At 38.3% G+C, this 21,213-nt stretch overlaps 2 protein-coding genes across 6 annotated transcripts in view; both read right to left on the bottom strand.

Moving 5' to 3' along the window:
• Positions 1-15,902, bottom strand: part of kiaa0513 (KIAA0513 ortholog) — a 54,080-nt gene extending 38,178 nt beyond the window's left edge. For 2 of the 5 annotated variants that reach the window (XM_062036188.1, XM_062036190.1), the window contains exon 1: positions 15,732-15,902. The gene's annotated coding sequence lies outside the window, so the exon portion shown is untranslated. Of the gene's footprint in view, positions 1-8,623; positions 8,681-15,731 lie in introns of those variants that run through there. The other 3 variants (XM_062036191.1, XM_062036192.1, XM_062036189.1) reach the window with 2 other exon arrangements.
• Positions 15,903-16,245: 343 nt separating this feature from the next.
• The window catches only part of ces3 (carboxylesterase 3), a 30,893-nt gene continuing 25,925 nt past the window's right edge, over positions 16,246-21,213 (bottom strand). Inside the window, exons 11-13 of the mRNA XM_062035252.1 lie at positions 16,913-17,062; positions 16,755-16,827; positions 16,246-16,614 (exon numbers count right to left, since the gene is read on the bottom strand). Coding sequence (XP_061891236.1) covers positions 16,437-16,614; positions 16,755-16,827; positions 16,913-17,062 — 401 coding nt within the window. The 3' untranslated portion in view covers positions 16,246-16,436. The remainder of the gene's footprint in view (positions 16,615-16,754; positions 16,828-16,912; positions 17,063-21,213) is intronic.

Genomic DNA, 21,213 nt, shown 5'->3' with positions numbered 1-21,213 from the left:
TGTTAGTACATTAGTTGAGGAAAATGAGTAAATTAAAATAATAACATACTGTAATTTGATTCGGATATTATTATTATTAATTTCATTTTCCCATAGATTAAAAATGAACACCAATGGAAGCATTTTAAAACTCTGCCAGACTCAGTTACACCTATTATTATGATAAACATTATCACATAATTTATTCAGAAAGTATAAATAACGAGAAATTAAGACAGAATACTACTAACTGCGACATGTAAGCATAAAAAAAAACCAAAACATTATAATTAGTACATTTTCAAACAAGGAAAACAATCTGAAGTTGTTTTGGTTTTTAAGTTACCATGCCAGGATTTTACCAGTTTGGCCCACTTAGGAATATATTTTCCTTCATGTGGTCCCTGAGCTGAAATGAGTTTTACGCCCCTGGGTTAGATAGATTAATCCTTAGGACACCTGTGTAACATTAGTGTATTCAAATGTACAACATATGAATTATAGGTTTCACTTTGTGCAGGAACTGGAAATCAGTAATTAGAATCCAACTACTTATTGTGGTGCAGTATACATGTGTGGGGTGTATTATATCACCGGCCAGGCTATGTCTGGTTCTGTTTACAAAAGGTGAGGCTTTTGATGTTCTCCCCGTTGACCTTTTATAGCACAAAATAAACAAGCTACCAAGTGGCAAACTGCTACCATGACAAACAGTAATTTGGACAGCATAGCAACTCTTTAAACCTGGTATGTGCTTTGACAGTTGTCTTGTATTACAATGACATGCAAGAAATGTTTTTCATGCTATTGCACTTTGTAGTCATCATTTAGGGACTATATGTGTTTTGTGGTGCACTTCCAAGGTAGTTTAAGAATTGAGGACAAAAACAGAGGTTTTCACAAAATATACATGCACATATGAGCTATTACTGCTTATGTCTGACTAATATTTCTGACTATAATAGATATTATTAAACATTAGCATATGTATACAATACTGTTCAGACCAGCACTGCAATCGCAGGGTGTGACAACTTAACAGCATCACCTACTACACAATACAAGTGTGACAATCAGAAGTGGCTGACTGTAGATAAGAAAGGTGTAGTTGAGGTTGACCAATGATGGGCTGTATCACCACAGGCAAAACCCCCCACTAAATTTGACTTCTAAGAACCAAGAGGAAAGTGTAATTTTCTGTAGCTAAGTCTTATTAATTCCATGCAACATGAAGCATAGGGTACACATGCACCATAGCTAGAATCAAATATAATTTCTGTATCAAAAAAGTCAGCTTTACAAAGTATTATTGATAAGTTTTGCCGAACGTTTACCATTATAATTGAAAGTATTTTGTTGAGGTGGACAACTACAAATAACATTCTATTAGAACGTATCAAAACACGTATTGGTAAGCCAGGCTTAGCCTTTTCTTGGTTTAACTCCTATCTTACTGACAGGATGCAGTGCGTCCCCCATAACAACGTGACCTCGAGAGATTATCAGGTGGCCACAAATCAGTTTCCATGGAGGATTCGCTAGCTGTTCCAAGTCGAGACACAGGGTGGACCACTCCTCTGTGCATCAGTTGGTAAAGTCTCTGCGCTGCTGACTTGCCTGCATACAAGAGGATCCCCCGCTGGCCTCCTTATGGACTGGACTCTCACATTAAAAAGTCAGGACCCAGGGTGGACCACTCCTCTATGCATCAGTCGGTGACGTCTCGGTGCTCCGACCTGTCTACATACAAGAGGATCCCTCCTGCCTACCCCCCTATGGACTGGACTCTCACATTTTTAGCTGTATCCACTCGGCATCCATTGCATCGGACACCCAGGGGGAGTGTGTGGGGATAGGGAGGGTCCCCACATCTGCCGTCCCTTCCAAGGTTTCTCATTGTTCCCATTGGATTGAGTTTTTTCTTGCCCAAATGTGAAATCAGATGTTGTTGTGGTTTGTGCAGTTTTGAGGCATTTGTGATTAAGGGATATATACAGTAAATATACTTTGATTGATTGATACACTGTACAAAACATACTCATTTTCAAAAATGCTGTAGGAAAATGACAGAATATTTAAAACCGTTTTTTGTTTCATACTTGAATTTTACACATCAGCAATCAGAACTACTGGAGAATAACAAACACACTGTTAAATTTAGACCTCTGACAGTGTCATTCAAAACTGAGCCTTGTTATTTTGTGTAGGCATATCTATTGCTTATCAAATTGCGCAGGTCTATGAAATGATGTGGCCTGTGAGTACTAAGTATGCGTTATGAATCTAAGTAAAGCTGTATTCTTAAACAACCACAGTCAAAAAGATTAATGAGGGCAGTAAAAGGTCAAATAAAAATGTGAATAAACACCTAGATTTATATATAGTATTGCCTTGCGAAAGACCCAAGGATAAATATAATCGAATAGGACAATTGGGCAATACTAATGCTTTGACCATTTCTTGAAAAACATCTCTCTATCTTGAACTGAATAAAATAGACAAATGTTTTTCTCACAATCTGAAATTAAATCAGACTAAACTTATTCAGCAGGAATGTGCAAATTCCAGCTATCTATTGTGAGATGCTTGTGGAAGTGTAACTAAAACACTTGACCCAAATCATAAAGTTTGAAGGCAATGCTACCGAATACATTTGACTTTGAAGTAAGCAATAGAAAAATATTGAAAATAAACTCTCTCTCTCATCATTGCAGTATACAGTAAATATAAATAATGTTGGTAATCCTAAATGACCAAAATGCGAGTGACCAGTTTCCTATTCAGGGAAATCTTGAAAGCATAGCAAATGTGATCACAAATCCTCTTTGTCACTGTATAAACCTGTCACTTAGTGCTGGCATTGTACCCAAAATGTCCAAAGTGGCAAAAGTAATCCCAATTTTTAAATCAGGTGATAAAAATGATATGAACAATTATAGGCCAATTTCAATTTTACCACCATTTTCAAAAATATTTGAGAAAGTGGTCTATAACCGACTGAATGGCTTTCTAGAAAAACTAGATATCCTTGTCCCCTCCCAATATGGTTTTCGTAAAAAAAGCACCACCTGTATGGCTATACTCGACCTCTTGGAAAAGATCAATGACTGTATTGAAGAAGGAAAATGTGGTATTGCCATACACAAACCATTGACATAATATAATATAATATATATAATTGACATAATAGACTTTGAGATTTTTTTATATAAGCTATATCACTATGGTGTCAGAGGGGTACCTCTCGATTGGTTCCGTTCTTACCTATACGGAAGGCAACAATGTGTATGCGTCAATGATCACAATTCACCCTGCATGACCATAAATTATGGGGTTCCCCAGGGATCCATCTTGGGGCCTCTCCTTTTTATCCTATACATAAATGATTTTGTAAACTCCGAAACTTTTCATAAAATAATTTTTGCTGATGATACACATTTGTTTACCTCACACAGGAGCCTACACGATCTACAAGTAACTGTCAATTCAGAGCTTGTGAAAGTGTATTCCTGGTTCAAATGCAATAAGCTCTCACTTAATGCTAATAAAACAAATGTTATTCTGTTTCATTCAAATAAAAACCGGACAAATACTGAGCACTGCCATATCAACATCAATGGGCAGGAAATACAGAGAGTGTGTTCCACAAAATTCCTGGGGGTCATCATTGACGAATATCTCAATTTCAAATGTCAAATTAGCCATCTGTTAAACAAATTATCCAAATATGTTGGCCTGTTCTTTCACCTTCGTCATTATCTTCCTCTGTATGCTCTACTTACCCTATATAAAACTCTCTTTGAACCACATCTTAATTACTGTAATGTCATCTGGTGTAACACCTTCCCTACCTACCTTCTCAAATTAGAATCCATGCAAAAGAAAATCATACGGGCCCTGTCATGGTCCAAGTTTAATGCCCCCACTCGACATCTATTCCATAATTATCATCTCTTAAGACTGACAGAGTTCAATATTTATCAAAATGCTTGTTTAACCTATCAAGTCATTCACAGGCTGAATGTTAGGCTCACCAGCATGCCCACAACACTCGTAACTTAGATCTGATATCAGGTAAACATCGTCTACTGGCTTGTACCGCTCGAAGTATCGTATGCAGGGGACCTAAGATTTGCAACCGGCTTAATGAGAGCCATTCTCCAACTTCAAAAAGAAACTGAAAACTTACCTATTAACCACCTATCTCTAATGCCTCATGTGGGGTTGCCTACTGTTGGGTTTTGCATGGTTGAATGAATGTCTGTGTGTATGTGTATGCATGCTTTAGTACTATTATCTTGTGTTTATCATATAGCGTTGTTGTTTTTTTGTTGTTGTTGTGCTTGCTACCATGTTTCATCATTCCATGTATATACTGTCCTCTGGATCCCCTGTCAAAAGCTTCTTCTAGCTTATTTGGGGGACCCTTTCACTTACCAACATCTTTAAATGATATTCACTACTATTGTAATTGTTCTATGGTATTGTGAATAAACTTGAAACTTATTAAGCTCTAGTTCTAGACTAAAAAACATTAACTGAAAGGTGTTTTTAGACATTGATTAAAATAGTCTCAGACTTGTCCTAGTTCGAGTTAAATAATCTTCTTTTTAAAAGGGAGGCTAGAGCTAATTCATGACAAAAATCAAGACTTAAGTTAAACCTGTACAGATGCAGGTTTAATTTAAAAGTAAGGCTGTATTTGTTGGGGTGCTTGATAAAGATGGATTACCTTAATTACCTAAATGATGCTAAAACAAAAGTAACCTCAATAAATTTGATGATACATATTTTTGAGACCATCTTTGTTCGTCCAAAGACAAAGCAGCTGAAATCCTTTGTTTGAGGGAAACACCTATACATCTTTCCTTACTTATTTATCACATTGAGATTTGTGTCATATGGAAACTTTCATGGTGAAACAGTGGATTTATGTGGTGTGAGTGAATCAACAGTCAGTAAAAGTGTGCACAAAGTCTGCAAAGCAAATTGTTAACTGTGAAACGATTACATCAAGTTCCCTGATGTGGTTTATCAGAATATAAATATGGAGTTTATTTTTGGAATAATTGGCAAGATTAAAATGCTAATGGAGATTTGAACCTTCAAAATGTGAGAGTCCAGTCCACTGGAAGGAATATGAATAATTCAATAACTGTACCCACTTGGCATCCATTACTGCCGGTCACCCAGAAGTGGGGTGCCTACATCATCCCAAGGTTTCTGATTTTTCCCATTCTGGGTTTTTGAGTTTTTCCTTGCCTGGATGCGGGTTTAGATCAGGAGATGTCGTTGTGAATTGTGCAGCCCTTTGGGGCTAAATGAACTTCGATTGCTAGATTGAAACTCCAAATTGTGCAGCCAACATGTCAACCACTAAGCCATATGAGTTTTACTCATCCAAAATTGCAGTTAATACATTTCCTATTTTGTTTTCTGTAGTTGACTCCTAAAGTTTGTTTTCAATAATGGGATACTTTAAAAGCATTTGATTTAAAAGTTTCATTCTGCTTTGCTTTTTGAACAATTTTCTTTTCCTTTTGCCATTGTAGATTAGGAAGGTGTGGTTTGGTTGGTCGAGCGGCCATGCCAGCAACATGAGGGTTCCTGGTTCGATCCTCGGCTTCCGGCATCCTAGCCATGTTTGATGTAACCTTGAGCAATACACTTCATTCTTGCTCCTGATGGATTGTTGTCAGGGCCTTGCAGGGCAGCTCCCGCTATCGGTGTGTGAATGTGGAAATAGCGTCAAAGCGCTTTGAGTACCTTGACGGTAGAAAAGCGCTATACAAGTATAACCCATTTAAATAAGAGTCAAACTCCAGTTCCACACACATACACGCTGCTGAAATGTGTACTGAAAAAATCCATCCCAGATTTTCAGAAGACCCTTACCTTAATCGAAATTAATCTTCCAAAACATGATCTTCATTGTTGTTGACGACCTTAGTCTGAGACTCTGTAGTCTGGAACTAGTTAATCTAATCTGAATTTAAGTGACATCTCATAAAGGATTAGTGTGGATTCATTTGAACCAGATTATCTAATTTCAGGTTTTATTTATGCACTGAATGTGAAACCAGGCTGAGAGGTTCCATCCATCCATCCATTTTCTACCGCTTGTCCTTTTATGGGTCGCGGGGGGTGCTGGAGCCTATCTCAGCTGCATTCGGGCGGAAGGCGGGGTACACCCTGGACAAGTCGCCACCTCATCGCAGGGCCAACACAGATAGACAGACAACATTCACACTCACATTCACACACTAGGGCCAATTTAGTGTTGCCAATCAACCTATCCCCAGGTGCATGTTTTTGGCGGTGGGAGGAAGCCGGAGTACCGGGAGGGAACCCACGCAGTCATGGGGAGAACATGCAAACTCCACACAGAAAGATCCAGAGCCCGGGTTTGAACTCAGGACTTCTCAGGACCTTCGTATTGTGAGGCACATGCACTAACCCCTGTCCCAACGTGTGGTTTAGTCTGATTTAATTTGTGAAAAAGTTTGAAAATAAAGTTTCTGTCTTTTTACACAGTCCACAGTATGCAATGACCTGGTTTCAACTATATACTGTATATAGCTGTGATTTATTTATTGCATCCTGAGTGGAAAACAGTGCCCAGGAAACAAATGAGACAAAAGATAGGCCTACAATCAAGAATAACCTCAAACTCATAGTACACAGTATAGCTAAATAAACAGCTACAATATCAATAGATACAAGGAGGAAAATCCCTTCTGTGCAAGCTCTGATAATGGCCTTAACCAAGGTGTGTTATTAGATAGGAGCTATTATCATCATTTCTTATTCCTTCAAAACAATTACATTTTGTGTGATCTCAGTGGAACAAATAAGGCTCTCAGTTAAGCATAAAGTCACGCCTTGATTGGATGACGTATGTAGTAACGTGTACATTGTCTAAAGACCACTATGGAAGTATTAATGTAGTAAAACTATTTGCAAATGCATAATTCAATCTTTGCATCTGTAATCCAATTCACGTGTCCGTGTATTCATTTGTGTGTCTGTATATCAATGTGTGTGTGTAATCAGATCCATGTTGGTGTTCCTGGCTATATATAATAATATGTATAAAAACACCATTGTTAAAGGTCAATTATGTTCATGTTGCTGCTCACATTTAAACATGTCCTCTTAAACCAGGGCACTTTATTTTACATGTTGTTCTTTTGTGTTTTTGTTAGCTGAATAATTGCGCATAACTAAGTGTTTTTTTGTTTTTTATAGAAGATTGAAGATTATATTTGACTTTTCTTATATTATTGTCAATGTTTTTTCTTTTTTCTTTACTCAAAACACCTTTTAAGTTGGAATCATATTATGCAAAACTTACTTTTCTTACTTTTTGGTAGCTGTTATTGTGTATTTGGGATCCCCATCAGTCCCGAAAATTTTAAATCAAAGCATGGTGGAGATTTAAACGTTTTTTCAATGGATATTTCCATGTATGGGTTAGTTTATTATTTTCTGTTCTACTACTTTTTTTTACATTAGTAGCACTGGTGCCACAGGTGAAAAAGCTAAGCTTACAGCACTGTCAGAATGTTGATACATTCCCGTTTGGATGAAGAATGACTCATAATCCCCGCAAAGAAAAAATTGGGTTGGAACCAAGTGTCTTTTTGTGTCTTTCTCATCATTTACAGGTCTAAGTTGGCTGTCAAAGTGTACCAACTTCTCAGTTTATGACCACATCATTTTACTATCCAGGTAACGGGCATGATTTATGATCTAGAATTAACTTTGACGAGCACAGAGGCTATAAAAGAAACTCACCAGCTCATGATTTCCATACAACAGCATCAGGAAGTTACCTCCCTCTGATCAATGCGCCGCTAAATGTTGGTCCTTAACGTTAGCGCTTATAATAACAATACAGTGTTTCCCACACATTCATTTATTTGTGGCGGCCCGCCACGAAAGAATTACGTCCGCCACAAATTAAAAAAATAAATAAATAAATTAAAAAAAATGTTTTGTCCTGTCCAGCTTCTCAGGCAAATCATATAGTTGATGTAGATGCCCATATAGGCTGTTCAGATTTACTTTACAAAAGAGAAGTGTAGGATACTTCTCTTGTTGCCTTATTTGTATTTGACCACTACTGTTTTCTGTTTATTTGTTACTGACTGTGGCAGGACACCTCTGCCTCTGTTTCACTTTATGTTGCTGGTAAATAATATGGTTGTAGTAGTAGGCCAAAGTTAAAGGCCTACTGAAAGCCACTACTACCGACCACGCAGTCTGATAGTTTATATATCAATGATGAAATCTTAACATTGCAACACATGCCAATACGGCCGGGTTAACTTATAAAGTGACATTTAAAACTTCCCGGGAAATATCCGGCTGAAACATCGCGGTATGATGACGTATGCGCGTGACGAAGTCCGAGTAACGGAAGTTATGGTACCCCGTAGAATCCTATACAAAAAGCTCTGTTTTCATTTCATAATTCCACAGTATTCTGGACATCTTTTGCAATTGTTTTAATGAACAATGAAGGCTGCAAAGAAGACAGTTGTAGGTAGGATCAGTGTATTAGCAGCGGACTACAGCAACACAACCAGGAGGACTTTGTTGGAGCGCTAGCCGCGCTAGCCGCGCTAGCCGCCGACCTCACCTTGACTTCCTACGTCTCCGGGCCGCCAAAGGCATCGGGTGAAGTCCTTCGTCCTTCTGCCGATCGCTGGAACGCAGGTGAGCACGGGTGTTGATGAGCAAATGAGGGCTGGCTGGCGTAGGTGGAGAGCTAATGTTTTTAGCATAGCTCTGTGCAGTCCGGTTGCTAAGTTAGCTTCAATGGCGTCGTTAGCACAGCATTGTTAACCTTCACCAGCCTGGAAAGCATTAACCGTGTATTTACATGTCCACGGTTTAATAGTATTGTTGATTTTCTATCTATCCTTCCACTCAGGGGTTTATTTCTTTTCTTTCTATATGCAGTTAAAGCAAGATGCTATCACGTTAGCTCGTAGCTAAAGCATTTCGCCATGTATTGTCGTGGAGATAAAAGGCACTGAATGTCCATTTCGCATTCTCCACTCTCATTTTCAAGAGGATATAGTATCCGAGGTGGTTTAAAATACAAATCTGTGATCTACAATAGAAAAAGGAGAGTGTGGAATCCAATGAGCCAGCTTGTACCTAAGTTACGGTCAGAGCGAAAAAAGATACGTCCATCGCTGCCTCTCAAGTCATTCACTGTAACGTTCCTCATCTACGAATCTTTCATCCTCGCTCAAATTAATGGGGTAATCATCACTTTCTCGGTCCGAATCTCTCTCGCTCCATTGTAAACAACGGGGAATTGTGAGGAATCCTAGCTCCTGTGACGTCACGCTACTTCCGGTACAGGCAAGGCTTTTTTTTATCAGCGAGCAAAAGTTGCGAACTTTATCGTCGATTTTCTCTACTAAATCCTTTCAGCAAAAATATGGCAATATCGCGAAATGATCAAGTATGACACATAGAATGGATCTGCTATTCCCGTTTAAATAAAAAAAAATCATTTCAGTAGGCCTTTAAATTATTTAGTATGCACTAATTAAAGGGGCAGAGCTTTAAGAGACATTTTAGCTTTTATATTTTATAAGATATATTTTTTGTAAGAACCACAATTAATAAATATATTTCAGTGAATAACTTATTGTTCAAATCTGTATATAAATATGTACATAACGTGTTGTAATTATATTGTAAAATGGATGGATGGATGGATGGACGTTTAAAACAAAACTGTTATTATTAATTAGTAAGTATACATTTTTTGAGCCTTTTTAGAGAAAATCATATCATTGTAGTAAATTATGCAAATTACTCGATGATGTCATGGTGACCACGCCCATGGCCACGCCCCCACCGTCACAGGTATCTTGGCAGTTTATGGGAAACACTGCAATATCGCTAATACTTAGGTCACAAAATTTTAATGGAGTATTGTTGGCGCTTATTATTTATTGGTGAGATAGACACAAAAGACGCAATGATGTCATGGGTTGGCGCCATTGTAAGGGGACTTTTATTTATGTTTAATTACGGGTTAGGATGCAGTAAAAAAAAAAAAAACAGTGTCTTTTTCTCTCATAATTAGGGTTGGGTATCGTTTGAATTCGAACGATTCCGATTCTTTGTTTCGATTCCGATTCCTGGCGATTTTCGATTCCGATTCTTTTAAGAGGCAGGATCAAAAAAAAGTTTAGGATATTTTAAATGAGCTAGCTAACCTACAGTCTTTCTGAATGAAATAGTCTGACATTCTCCATCAATTGTAATTCTATTAACTTTTTATGAACTTTACTATAAATTCCTCACAGGGCTGTTTTCAACTAGAATATAAATATCAAATTTATGAACTTGAATATAAATATTATAAATTATGAATACATTTTCCCAGGGGTACACTTTCCTCAAGGGAGCTTTATTTTTGAAAACCTCATGAAAACACATTTACACATAGTGTATGATGCTGCAGGAAACCTCATGAAAACACCTTTACACATAAGTGTATGATGCTGCAGGAAACCTCATTAAAACACATTTACACACACAAGTGTATGATGCTGCAGGTACTTAAATATGTTACAGTGCTCCCACTGATGGGCTAACATGGTGCAGAAAAGTAAATAAACAATAAGAAATAACTTGCAAAACCCAGTCCAGATTAGCAGCAGGTACAGTATAAAATCAGAGACAGTTCTTGTTTAGGAAAATGACCATATCCGCCTTCTCAGGCAGGATGCGTGAGCGTTCTGGACAGATAGTGTCTCCTGCTGTGGAAAATACACGTTCGCTGGGTGTGGAAGAAGCTTGAACGCATAAATAGGAGAAAGCGTGATCTGACAGCAAAGGATAAGTCTTTTGTTGGTTCCACCGGACCACCACTATGCAGCAGGGTCGTCAGACATAAGTATCGGTGGAACGTCCTGGTACATCTGCAGCTCTCTCTCCACTCGTTTCTTGATGGACATGGAGCTCTGTTATTTCGCGGTTATTTCATTTTTTTTTGTAAAGTAAAGCCACACTTTCGACCGCCGACGCCCGCTATCCATGCTTGAGCTTGACTGACTCGCTCGGCTATGCTAACACTTCCGGCGGTGGGCGCTTCTTCGTTGGTGTTCAGCGGCTTCTTCTTCCGGTTCGGCGGACATATTTTTTTCCGGTCGGCGGACTGGGTATCGAAACTAGGAATCGAAATTTAAACTTTTGAACGATTCCGGGAGAATCGGAAAGTTAGTCCCGGTTCCAATCGATACTCGATACTCGATACCCAACCCTACTCATAATGGTTGCGAATTATAGGCAACATTCCAAAAGTGCAGTTCTCCTTTAAAGCCGTCCTGTGTCTAGGAGCTTCTTTCCTGAGTTTGTTAAAAAATATCGATAAAATATTGATAAAATATATCGCTGTAATATCAACCTATACGGAAATTTTTATATCACGTATATCGTCTACTATCGTATATTGACTTTACTTTGCTGGTTTATTAAATGTTAGCTTTCTATCAGTATAGTTATGGTACAAAGAAAGTCAATGATGGCAAGATATGAAGTGTTGCTTATGTGGTAACTTAGGAAGAATCCAAACAAGCTTGGATAATAATCATTAAAGCAGAATTTAATTATAAGCGTTATCCGGTATATTTTTGTCAAATTTGAAAGTTGAGATGCCGTTTTTTTTAAGCATGCATTTTTTGCAAAGCCCCCCAAAAATTCATCACACTTCTGGGCTAAACTCATCTTTTTTAATCTTAAATCCACCCATGCATATTTTACTGAGAGCATAATTTAGTCCAGGGGTCCTCAAACTTTTTAACTTGGGGGCCGCATTGGGTTAAAACAATTTGGACGAGTGATTGGAGCACATACTTGTTGGTCACAAAAACATTCATGAAGTTTGTTTTTTTTATGAATTTATTATGGGTCTACTGAAAATGTGACCAAATATGCTGGGTCAAACGTATACATACAGCAATGTTAATATTTGGTTACATGTCCCTTGGCAAGTTTTACTGCAATAAGGCGCTATTGGTAGCCACCCACAAGCTTCTGGTTGAATTTTTGACCACTCCTTTTGACAAAATTGGTGCAGTTCAGCTAAATTTGTTGGTTTTCTCACATGGACTTGTTTCTTCCACACGTTTAAGTCAGTACTTTGGGAAGGCCATTCTAAAACCTTAATTCTAGCCTGATTTAGCCATTTATTTACCACTTTTGACGTGTGTTTGGGGTCATTGTCTTGTTGGAAGACCCAACTGCGCCGAAGACCCAACCTCCGGGCTGATGATTTTAGGTTGTCCTGAAGAATTTGGAGGTAATCCTCCTTTTTCATTGTCCCATTTACTCTCTGTAAAGCTCCAGTTCCATTGGCAGCAAAACAGGCCCAGAGCATAATACTACCACCACCATGCTTGACAGTAGGAATGGTGTTCTTGGGATTAAAGGCCTCATCTTTTCTCCTCCAAACATATTTCTGGGTATTGTGGCCAAACAGTTCAATTTTTGTTTCATCCGACAACAGAACTTTCTTTCCTCCTGAAGGTCTTATCTTTGTCCATGTGATGTCAGATGAAACAAAAATTGAGCTGTTTGGCCACAATACCCAGCAATATGTCTGGTGGAGAAAAGGTGAGGCCTTTAATACCAGGAACACCATCCCTACTGTCAAGCATGGTGGTGGTAGTATTACGCCCTGGGCCTGTTTTGCTGCCAATGGAACTGGTGCTTTACAGAGAGTAAATGGGACAATGAAAAAGGAGGATTACCTCTAACTTCTTCAGGACAACCTAAAATCATCAGCCCAGAGGTTGCGTCTTGGGCGCAGTTAGGTGTTCCAACAGGACAATGACCCCAAACACATGTCAAAAGTGGTAAAGGAATGGTTAAATCAGGCTAGAATTAAGGTTTTAGAATGGCCTTCCCAAAGTCCTGACTTAAACGTGTTGACAATGCTAAAGAAACAAGTCCATGTCAGAAAACCAACAAATTTAGCTGAACTGCACCAATTTTGTCAAGAGGAGTGGTCAAAAATTCAACCAGAATTGGTTACATGTCCCTCGGCAAGTTTCACTGCCAAGGGACATGTAACCAAATATTAACATTGCTGTATGTATATTTTTGACCCAGCAGATTTGGTCACATTTTCAGTAGACCCATAATAAATTCATAAAAGAACCAAACTTCATGAATGTTTTTTGTGACCAACAAGTATGTGCTCCAATTACTTGATCACAAAAAAATAAGAGTTGTAGAAATTATTGAAAACGTAAGACAGCCATGACATTATGTTCTTTACCAGTGTATGTAAACTTTTGAACACGACTATATATATATTCCTCACGCACTAATTGACTAAAAGAGTGCACACTTGCCGCACGCTCCCCCAACACTGCGACGCGAGCGCGATGAAGTCACATTATCGATGGGAAAATGCATTTTTTGACATTATGATTTGCCTAAACGGCTAGGAGACCCCGAGAGTAACAAGCGGTAGAAAATAGATTAGAAAGGACACATTTAAAAAAACAACAACTTGAGACTTCCCACTGGCCGGATTTTGGATGCTGGCGGGCCGTAGTTTGGGGACCACTGATCTAAACTTTACCGCTGCCGGGTATTTTTTTCTATACTTTTATTGTAATATTTTCAGAATGTGTTTGTTCTATTTTTGGCCAATGTAAGACAAAGAAAACAATCTAAAGTTGTCTTTATATTTTAGTTTTACTGCCATGATTTTAATAGTCCGGCCCCGCATGTGCACAGATTTCCCTCCATGTGGCCCCTGAGCTCAAATGAGTTGGACACTCCTGATGTACAGTATAACAGTATATGTAACAGCTGCAGCATAAAATACAGAGCAGATCTAGCAGAAAAAAGAAATTATGAAAAAAGAGAGGTAGCTAACATGGAAGCGGTCGGACAAATTTAAAAAAAAAACTTCAGACTTCCCGCGGGCCGGATTTTGGATGCTGGCGGGCCGTAGTTTGGGGACTGCTGATCTGAGCTCTACCGCTGCCGGGAATATTTTTCTATACTTTTATTGTAACATGTGTGTTTGTTGGATAGATAGATGTTGATAGTCCAACTCATACTGACTGGTACACACAAGCTATGGAGATGATATCAGTAGAAAAAAAAGCATTTAGTTTAGATAATAATGAGTCATATATTGGAATATGGGATCCATTATTTAAATTTGTTTTAACTATTAAATGAACCAAAATATGACTTATTATATCTTTGTGGAAAATATTGGACACAGCGTGTTGTCAAGCTTATGAGATGTGATGCAAGTGTAAGCCACTGTGACACTATTGTTCTTTTTTTTTTTTTAAATTGTTTTATTAATGTTTTTAGGGATAATATCAATGAGGGATTTTTAATGACTGCTATTTTGAAATTGTTACTAATATTGATACTGTTGTTGATAATATTCATTTTTGTTTCACCACTTTTAGATTGTTCCGTGTCATGTTTTTGTGTCCTCAATTGGTCTGTTTATTGCTATTCTGAATGTTGCTGGGTCGGGTTTGGTTTTGAAATTGGATTGCATTGTTATGGTATTGTTGTGTATTGTTTTGTTGAATAGATTAATACATTTGAAAAAAAATAAAAATAAATAAATAAAAGAATGTGTTTTTGTATGTATTTTTTGCCAAATTAAGACAAATAATACAATCTGAAGTTCTCTTTATTTTTTAGTTTTAATGTCATTAAATATTACCTAGATGTAATATTTTATATTGCTACAACATTACATTTTTAGTCTACCTTATACCTGCATTATCCTTTCCATCCTTACCCTTTCCATCATTTGAAACTGAGCTACTGTGTGGAACAATTTCCCTTGTGGATCAATAAAGTTTGTCTAAGTCTAAGTCTAATGATTTGAATAGTCAGGCCCGCGTGTGCGCAGATTTCTCGCCGTGCGGCCCCTGACCTACAATGAGTTGGACACCCCTGATGTACAGTATTACAGTATATGAAACAGCAGAAAATAGACATTATAAATAAAGAAAGGTAGCTAACATGGAAGCGGTTGGACAAAAAAAACAAAAAAAAACGTGAGACATCCTGCGGGCTGGATTTTGGACGCTGGTGGGCCGTATTGGGCCCGCGGGCCGTAGTTTGGGGACCCCTGATTTAGTCCATTGTCAAAGTTTTAAGAGCAAACGCAAATCAGCAAAGTGATAGTAGGAACCACAGTACCGGACAACAATTGTAAACAGGTGGTGTTTTAAGACCAAAACAGAGTATATTAGCAGAAAAAAAGGACTCTCGTCCGTTTTAAACGCACCAAAAATAAGTGTGAATTATGCACCCAATAAGGATAACGGTATAAACATAAACACTTAAAAACTATACAAACAGCTTAAGTGAGACGTCATTCGTCATATGACAACATTGAAAGTTAAAACTGCACGCACGGCTGTTGACAAAAAAACCTGACATTTCCTGGAGGGTTTCTGAAGGAAATATGATAAGCGCCATTTTACGAAATGTAGCAACTGGCCATTTTACGCAATGTAGTAATAACTCTTCTTTATAAAGTCAAACACCGTTTAAACCGATTCATAATAAAACTACTGACAGAAAGCCTTGACAACACGTTGAAACCATTCAAATAAACGGACAAGAAACGGAAACGCTGCTTTCAAACAGTCAGTATAGAAGTAGAATATATATATACATATATATATATAATATACGACATAAGGTAGAGATGTACGTACAAGTGGGAAGTCTTGTTGGAGGAAAAGGGGCTGCTCCTCTTGTTTCTGCTGCTGGTAGGAAGACATCCGAAGTGCGCATGCGCAAATATCAATGACGCAGGAAAACCCCAATGACGTCACTGAGTGCTTCAACCAATCAGCTGTGCCGTAGTTGATTTACTCTAAAAAAATTAAGCTGCGCGGTCGTGGCAGAACATGTTTAGTATTTAAAAGGTTACAACCACTAATGTAAGGTGTAAAATATGAATTGGAGATTGCGCTGAAAAGACTACATTAATTGTGTTTTTCATCTATCTGTGTTGGCCCTGCGATGAGGTGGCGACTTGTCTTTCCGCCCGAGTGCAGCTGGGATAGGCTCCAGATCCCCCCCACCGCGACCCCGAAATGGACAAGCGGTAGGAAATGGATGGATGTATGGATACAGTATTTTATCAAGTTGACTCACTTAACACAAGTAGTTATTCAATTGTGCCCTCTAGTGGCCATTACACAGCACTGACAAATACACGTGCCCTTAAATGCCGTTGTCTTTATTTATGTTATCATTTGACTACACATTTATGCTATTATTAAAACATATACACCGGGAAAACAAATACTAGATGACTGTCAGGCTCATGGAGACCACTAAAAAGGGGTAAACACTGGTCTTTAAAGAAACAACCCTGGGAGTATCAGTACATAAACACAAGCCTTTTTTTGCTTTCATCTTCCAGATTTGGCCGCTAACTTTTCCACTTTCTTGGGTAGGGTGACTGTTGCAAAATGGACTCTGTCCTCCCTCAGTTTCTGTCTCACCGACTGTTTCAGGTCGAAGGCCATGTACTCTTGTTTCTGCCTGTCGTACCGAGGCCAGGGGACCATCCCTGGACCATTGGGAGAGCTGGGGAGCAAATTAAAATGCATTACATTGTGTGCCCATATTCCCTTAAGGCATTGCGTAATAATAATTAAAACACAATCAAAGGCATCAAATCATAATAGCAATAATATAGAGTTCTCTTTGTATCCGTTCTTACTCACCCACTCCGGACAAAATTGGCCCAGTATTTCATCATGGTTAAACACTGTCTATCATCCTCTTTGGTAAAATTGCCTGGAAATATGTCAGATCATTCATTCATTCATTCATCTCAGCAAAGGGGCCTTACAGTACTAGTAATACATAATATCCAACATACCAATAATTTGGACAGTTCCACCCCAGAAACATCCTCCAAACACAAAGGTGGCATCATCCCCGTGATCTGCCTTCACAAAAGTGGGCCTGGTGTGTTTGTACGTGTCAGCACGATATCCAAACTCATACATGTAAACTGGAACACCCGCATCTAAACATGAAGAAGAATGTAAATACTCTATAACAAATGCATTGACAAGGTGAAAGGATAGTGTCATCGTCTGTATACATCAGAGGTTCCTAAAGCAGTGGTTCTCAAACCACCTCAGAAAAAACACTTGACTCTCCAAGGACCACCATAATGACCAACATTAAAATACAGTAGGTCTAAGTATTAATTAAAAATAAGGCAGGGGTCATATTGAACACATATAAGTAATATGTTGGCCTCTGTAACATCACACAGTTTGAACAGTTACATTGTGTTTGAATATTTAATTACCGTATTTTTCGGACTGTAAGTCGCAGTTTTTTTCATAGTTTGGCCAGGGGTGCGACTTATACTCAGGAGCGACTTATGTGTGAAATTATTAACACATTACCGTAAAATATCAAATAATATTATTTAGCTCATTCACGTAAGAGACTAGACGTATACGATTTAATTGGATTTAGCGATTAGGAGTGACAGATTGTTTGGTAAACGTATAGCATGTTCTACATGTTATAGTTATTTGAATGACTCTTACCATTTATGTTACGTTAACATACCAGGCACGTTCTCAGTTGGTTATTTATGCGTCATATAACGTACACTTATTCAGCCTGTTGTTCACTATTCTTTATTTATTTTAAATTGCCTTTCAAATGTCTATTCTTGGTGTTGGGTTTTATCAAATACATTTCCCCAAAAAATGCGACTTATACTCCAGTGCGACTTATATATGTTTTTTTCCTTCTTTATTATGCATTTTCTGCCGGTTCGACTTATACTCCGGAGCGATTTATACTCCGGAGCGACTTGTACTCTGAAAAATACGGTAAGTGATTCTTTGGCGTACCACTAGTGCAGGGGTCGGCAACCCAAAATGTTGAAAGAACCATATTGGACCAAAAATACCCCCAAAAAATCTGTCTGGAGCCGCAAAAAATGTAAAGTCTTACATAAGTGTTAAAATGAAGGCAACACATGATGTACAGTAACTGTCTATGTTAGCTATATTAGCCTACTATCAAAGGCTGACGCAAATCTTCGTTGACAGTGTCAGAAAAATTGTATGTAAATTATCAATAAACTTTCCGTTCTCTGTGGTCCCAGTGAACAGACGAAAGCTGTCTTTGTTGTACCAAGCCAAAGGCTTGTAAAATTCCATTGTGTACGATGGGAGGAGATGGGAGGGGTTATCTATTTTGATCCAAGACCTGCCCAAGCTCGATCCAGGACCAGTCCAAGCCTGAGGTATCTTTTCTTTTGTGTTAATGTGACCGAAAACAATGGGTGTTTACATACCCCCCATTCCTTTAGAAACAGCTGTTGTTATGTAAACAGGGAATATCCAAATAAAAGAGGAGACGTGAACCTTTTTCCGTTAGAGCGTGGGTGACACTGTAAGAGGTTACAGGTCGACACGTTTCTCCTCAAATTGAGCAAAATTTAATTCTGTCTCTGTTTATTTCCTTGCTTCTTGTCTTGTTTAATAGATGTCATCGATGTTTGAACCTGACAGACAGAAATGTTGCATTTTAATTTTTATTGTACACATTTTTGCAACATTGGAAATCATTAGTAACTTCTGAGATAACTTCTGGAAATTACTGGCCCAGAATGGCCAAAGGTATAGATGTGTGTGTCCAAGTTTACGGAAATGGCAGGCTGTTTTTTTTAATGGATTTATTACAATCTTTGTAAGCTGGGTAACATTTGCTGTGGTCTGGAGCAACATAGCACACAAACAACTATGAGGAATGAGGCCAATATTACATACAGATAATGTGTCATGAGACATGCAAATATAAATTAAACACACAGACGACATAAGTAAAGGAAATTAAATGAGCTCAAATATACCTACAAACGAGGCATAATGATGCAATATGTACATACAGCTAACCAAAATAGCATGTTAGCATCAATTAGCTTGCAGTCATGAATTGACCAAATATGCCTGATAAGCACTCCAGCAAATCAATAAAATCAACAAAGCTCACCTTTGTGCATTCACGCACAGCATAACATGTTTGCTGGACAAAATGAGACTGAAGAGTGGCATAAAACACGTCTTTCTGTGGCCGCATCAGAGAAAGTTATACATGTAAACAAACAACGATGAGTTCAAGGATCGCTTAAATTAGTAGGACAAAACAGTGCTTGCCAAATACTCTCATCAGTGAAGCATGCATTACATAAACAGTGGGATTTCTAACAATTAGTAATGTTTGATCTCCTACAGAAAATATATTAAAACAAAAACAATTTTTTTTCTTAATCTTTTTCCATTTTCACACATCTCTGAACGAGGTCCAGGGAGCCACTAGGGTGGCGGTAAAGAGCCGCATGCGGCTCTAGAGCCACGGGTTGCTGACCAACACACTAGTGGGACACGTACCACAGTTTGAGAATCACTGACTTAAAACATATTCCAGATTTAAAACAACGTCATTTATTCATTCATACTTGATCTGCAGCTGGGATCTACTTGATCCCAGCTGACACCCTGTTCTCCATGCAGTCAATACACAAGAAAATATAAACAAGGATTAGTCTCCAGTTAACCTGGCATGCATAAAAACCTATCCTAAACCCACATTAGTGCAGGAAGAACATGCACACTTCACGCAGAGAGGGGCAAACTGAAACTCCAACCAGTTTCGACTCTAGACTTTTTGTGGCTCTAAACAAGATTTTGGTTGTGGCCCCATTTCTGTCTTTAATATTACTAATGTAACACGCTAGGGCAAGGGTGTCAAACTCGTTTTCATTGAGGGCCACATTGCAGTCATGGCTGCCCTCAGAGGGCCTCTTGTAACAGCAAACAGTATATGAATTTGCCTTGACACCTGTGTGTTAGGGGTCATAGGGCTGACTGCAGCCGAGTGAGTATTGTCATACAGTAATCCCTCACCACATTGTACTTGGAAGTGTACGGCTCCCAAAGGGGAATATTGCGGGTGTTACTTCATGCCTAGAGGCCTTTTCTAATGTTAAAAACTATATTTAGAAAGTCGTAGACAGTTTTTAATGCTCTAACTACGTAATTCTTACTTCGTGGAAATTAATTTACAAAACCCAAAACCAGTGAAGTTGGCATGTTGTGTGAATCGTAAATAAAAACAGAATACAATGATTTGCAAATCCTTTTCAACCTATATTCAATTGAATAGACTGCAAAGACAAGATACTCAACGTTCGAACTGGAAAATGTTGTTATTTTTTGCAAATATTAGCTCATTTGAAATTTGATGCCTGCAACATGTTTCAAAAAAGCTGGATCAAGTGGCAAAAAAGACTGAGAAAGTTGAGGAATGCTCATCAAACACTTATTTGGAACATCCCACAGGTGAACAGGCTAATTGGGAACAGGTGGGTGCCATGATTGGGTATAAAAGCAGCTTCCATGAAATGCTCAGTCATTCACAAACACGGATGGGGTGAGGGTCACCACTTTGTGAACAAATGCGTGAGCAAATTGTCCAACAGTTTAAGAACAACATTTCTCAACAAGCTATTGCAAGGAATTTAGGGGTTTCACCATCTACGGTCCGTAATATCATCAAAAGGTTTAGAGAATCTGGAGATATCACTGCACGTAAGCGATGATATTACGGACCTTCGATCCCTCAAGCGGTACTGCATCAAAAAGCGACATCAGTGTGTAAAGGATATCACCACATGGGCTCCGGAACACTTCAGAAAACCACTGTCAGTAACTACAGTTTGTTGCTACATCTGTAAGTGCAAATTAAAACTCTACTATGCAAAGCTATTCATCAACATTGGCGTTGTTAGGCCTATTTTAGGGGGGCTCAAGCCCCCCTAAATAATTTGGTGTTAAAAAAAAAAGAAAAAAGATTTATTTATTTATTTTTTTTTTTTTACAAATACATGCCAACATATTCATTATAAAGTGGCCCGAATATGAGTTTAAATAAATAATCATATAACCTGTCATTATTCACTCAGTTTCCCCTCACTTCATAGTGTAAGGTAGAGAGCCCCTTTAGTGCGTCGGTATCCAATCCATTCCACTTGTTCATATAGAAAATGCCCACATCACTCAAAATCCAGTCCGCATTTTCTATGCAGGTGTACGAAGCACATTAGCACACAGCACTGCAGAACAAGAACCTTGTGTCTGCAATTGT

The sequence above is a fragment of the Entelurus aequoreus genome, linkage group LG24 (assembly GCF_033978785.1).
Source record: "Entelurus aequoreus isolate RoL-2023_Sb linkage group LG24, RoL_Eaeq_v1.1, whole genome shotgun sequence".
Classification (NCBI taxonomy): domain Eukaryota; kingdom Metazoa; phylum Chordata; class Actinopteri; order Syngnathiformes; family Syngnathidae; genus Entelurus; species Entelurus aequoreus.
This window is presented reverse-complemented; position numbering and strand designations above follow the sequence as displayed.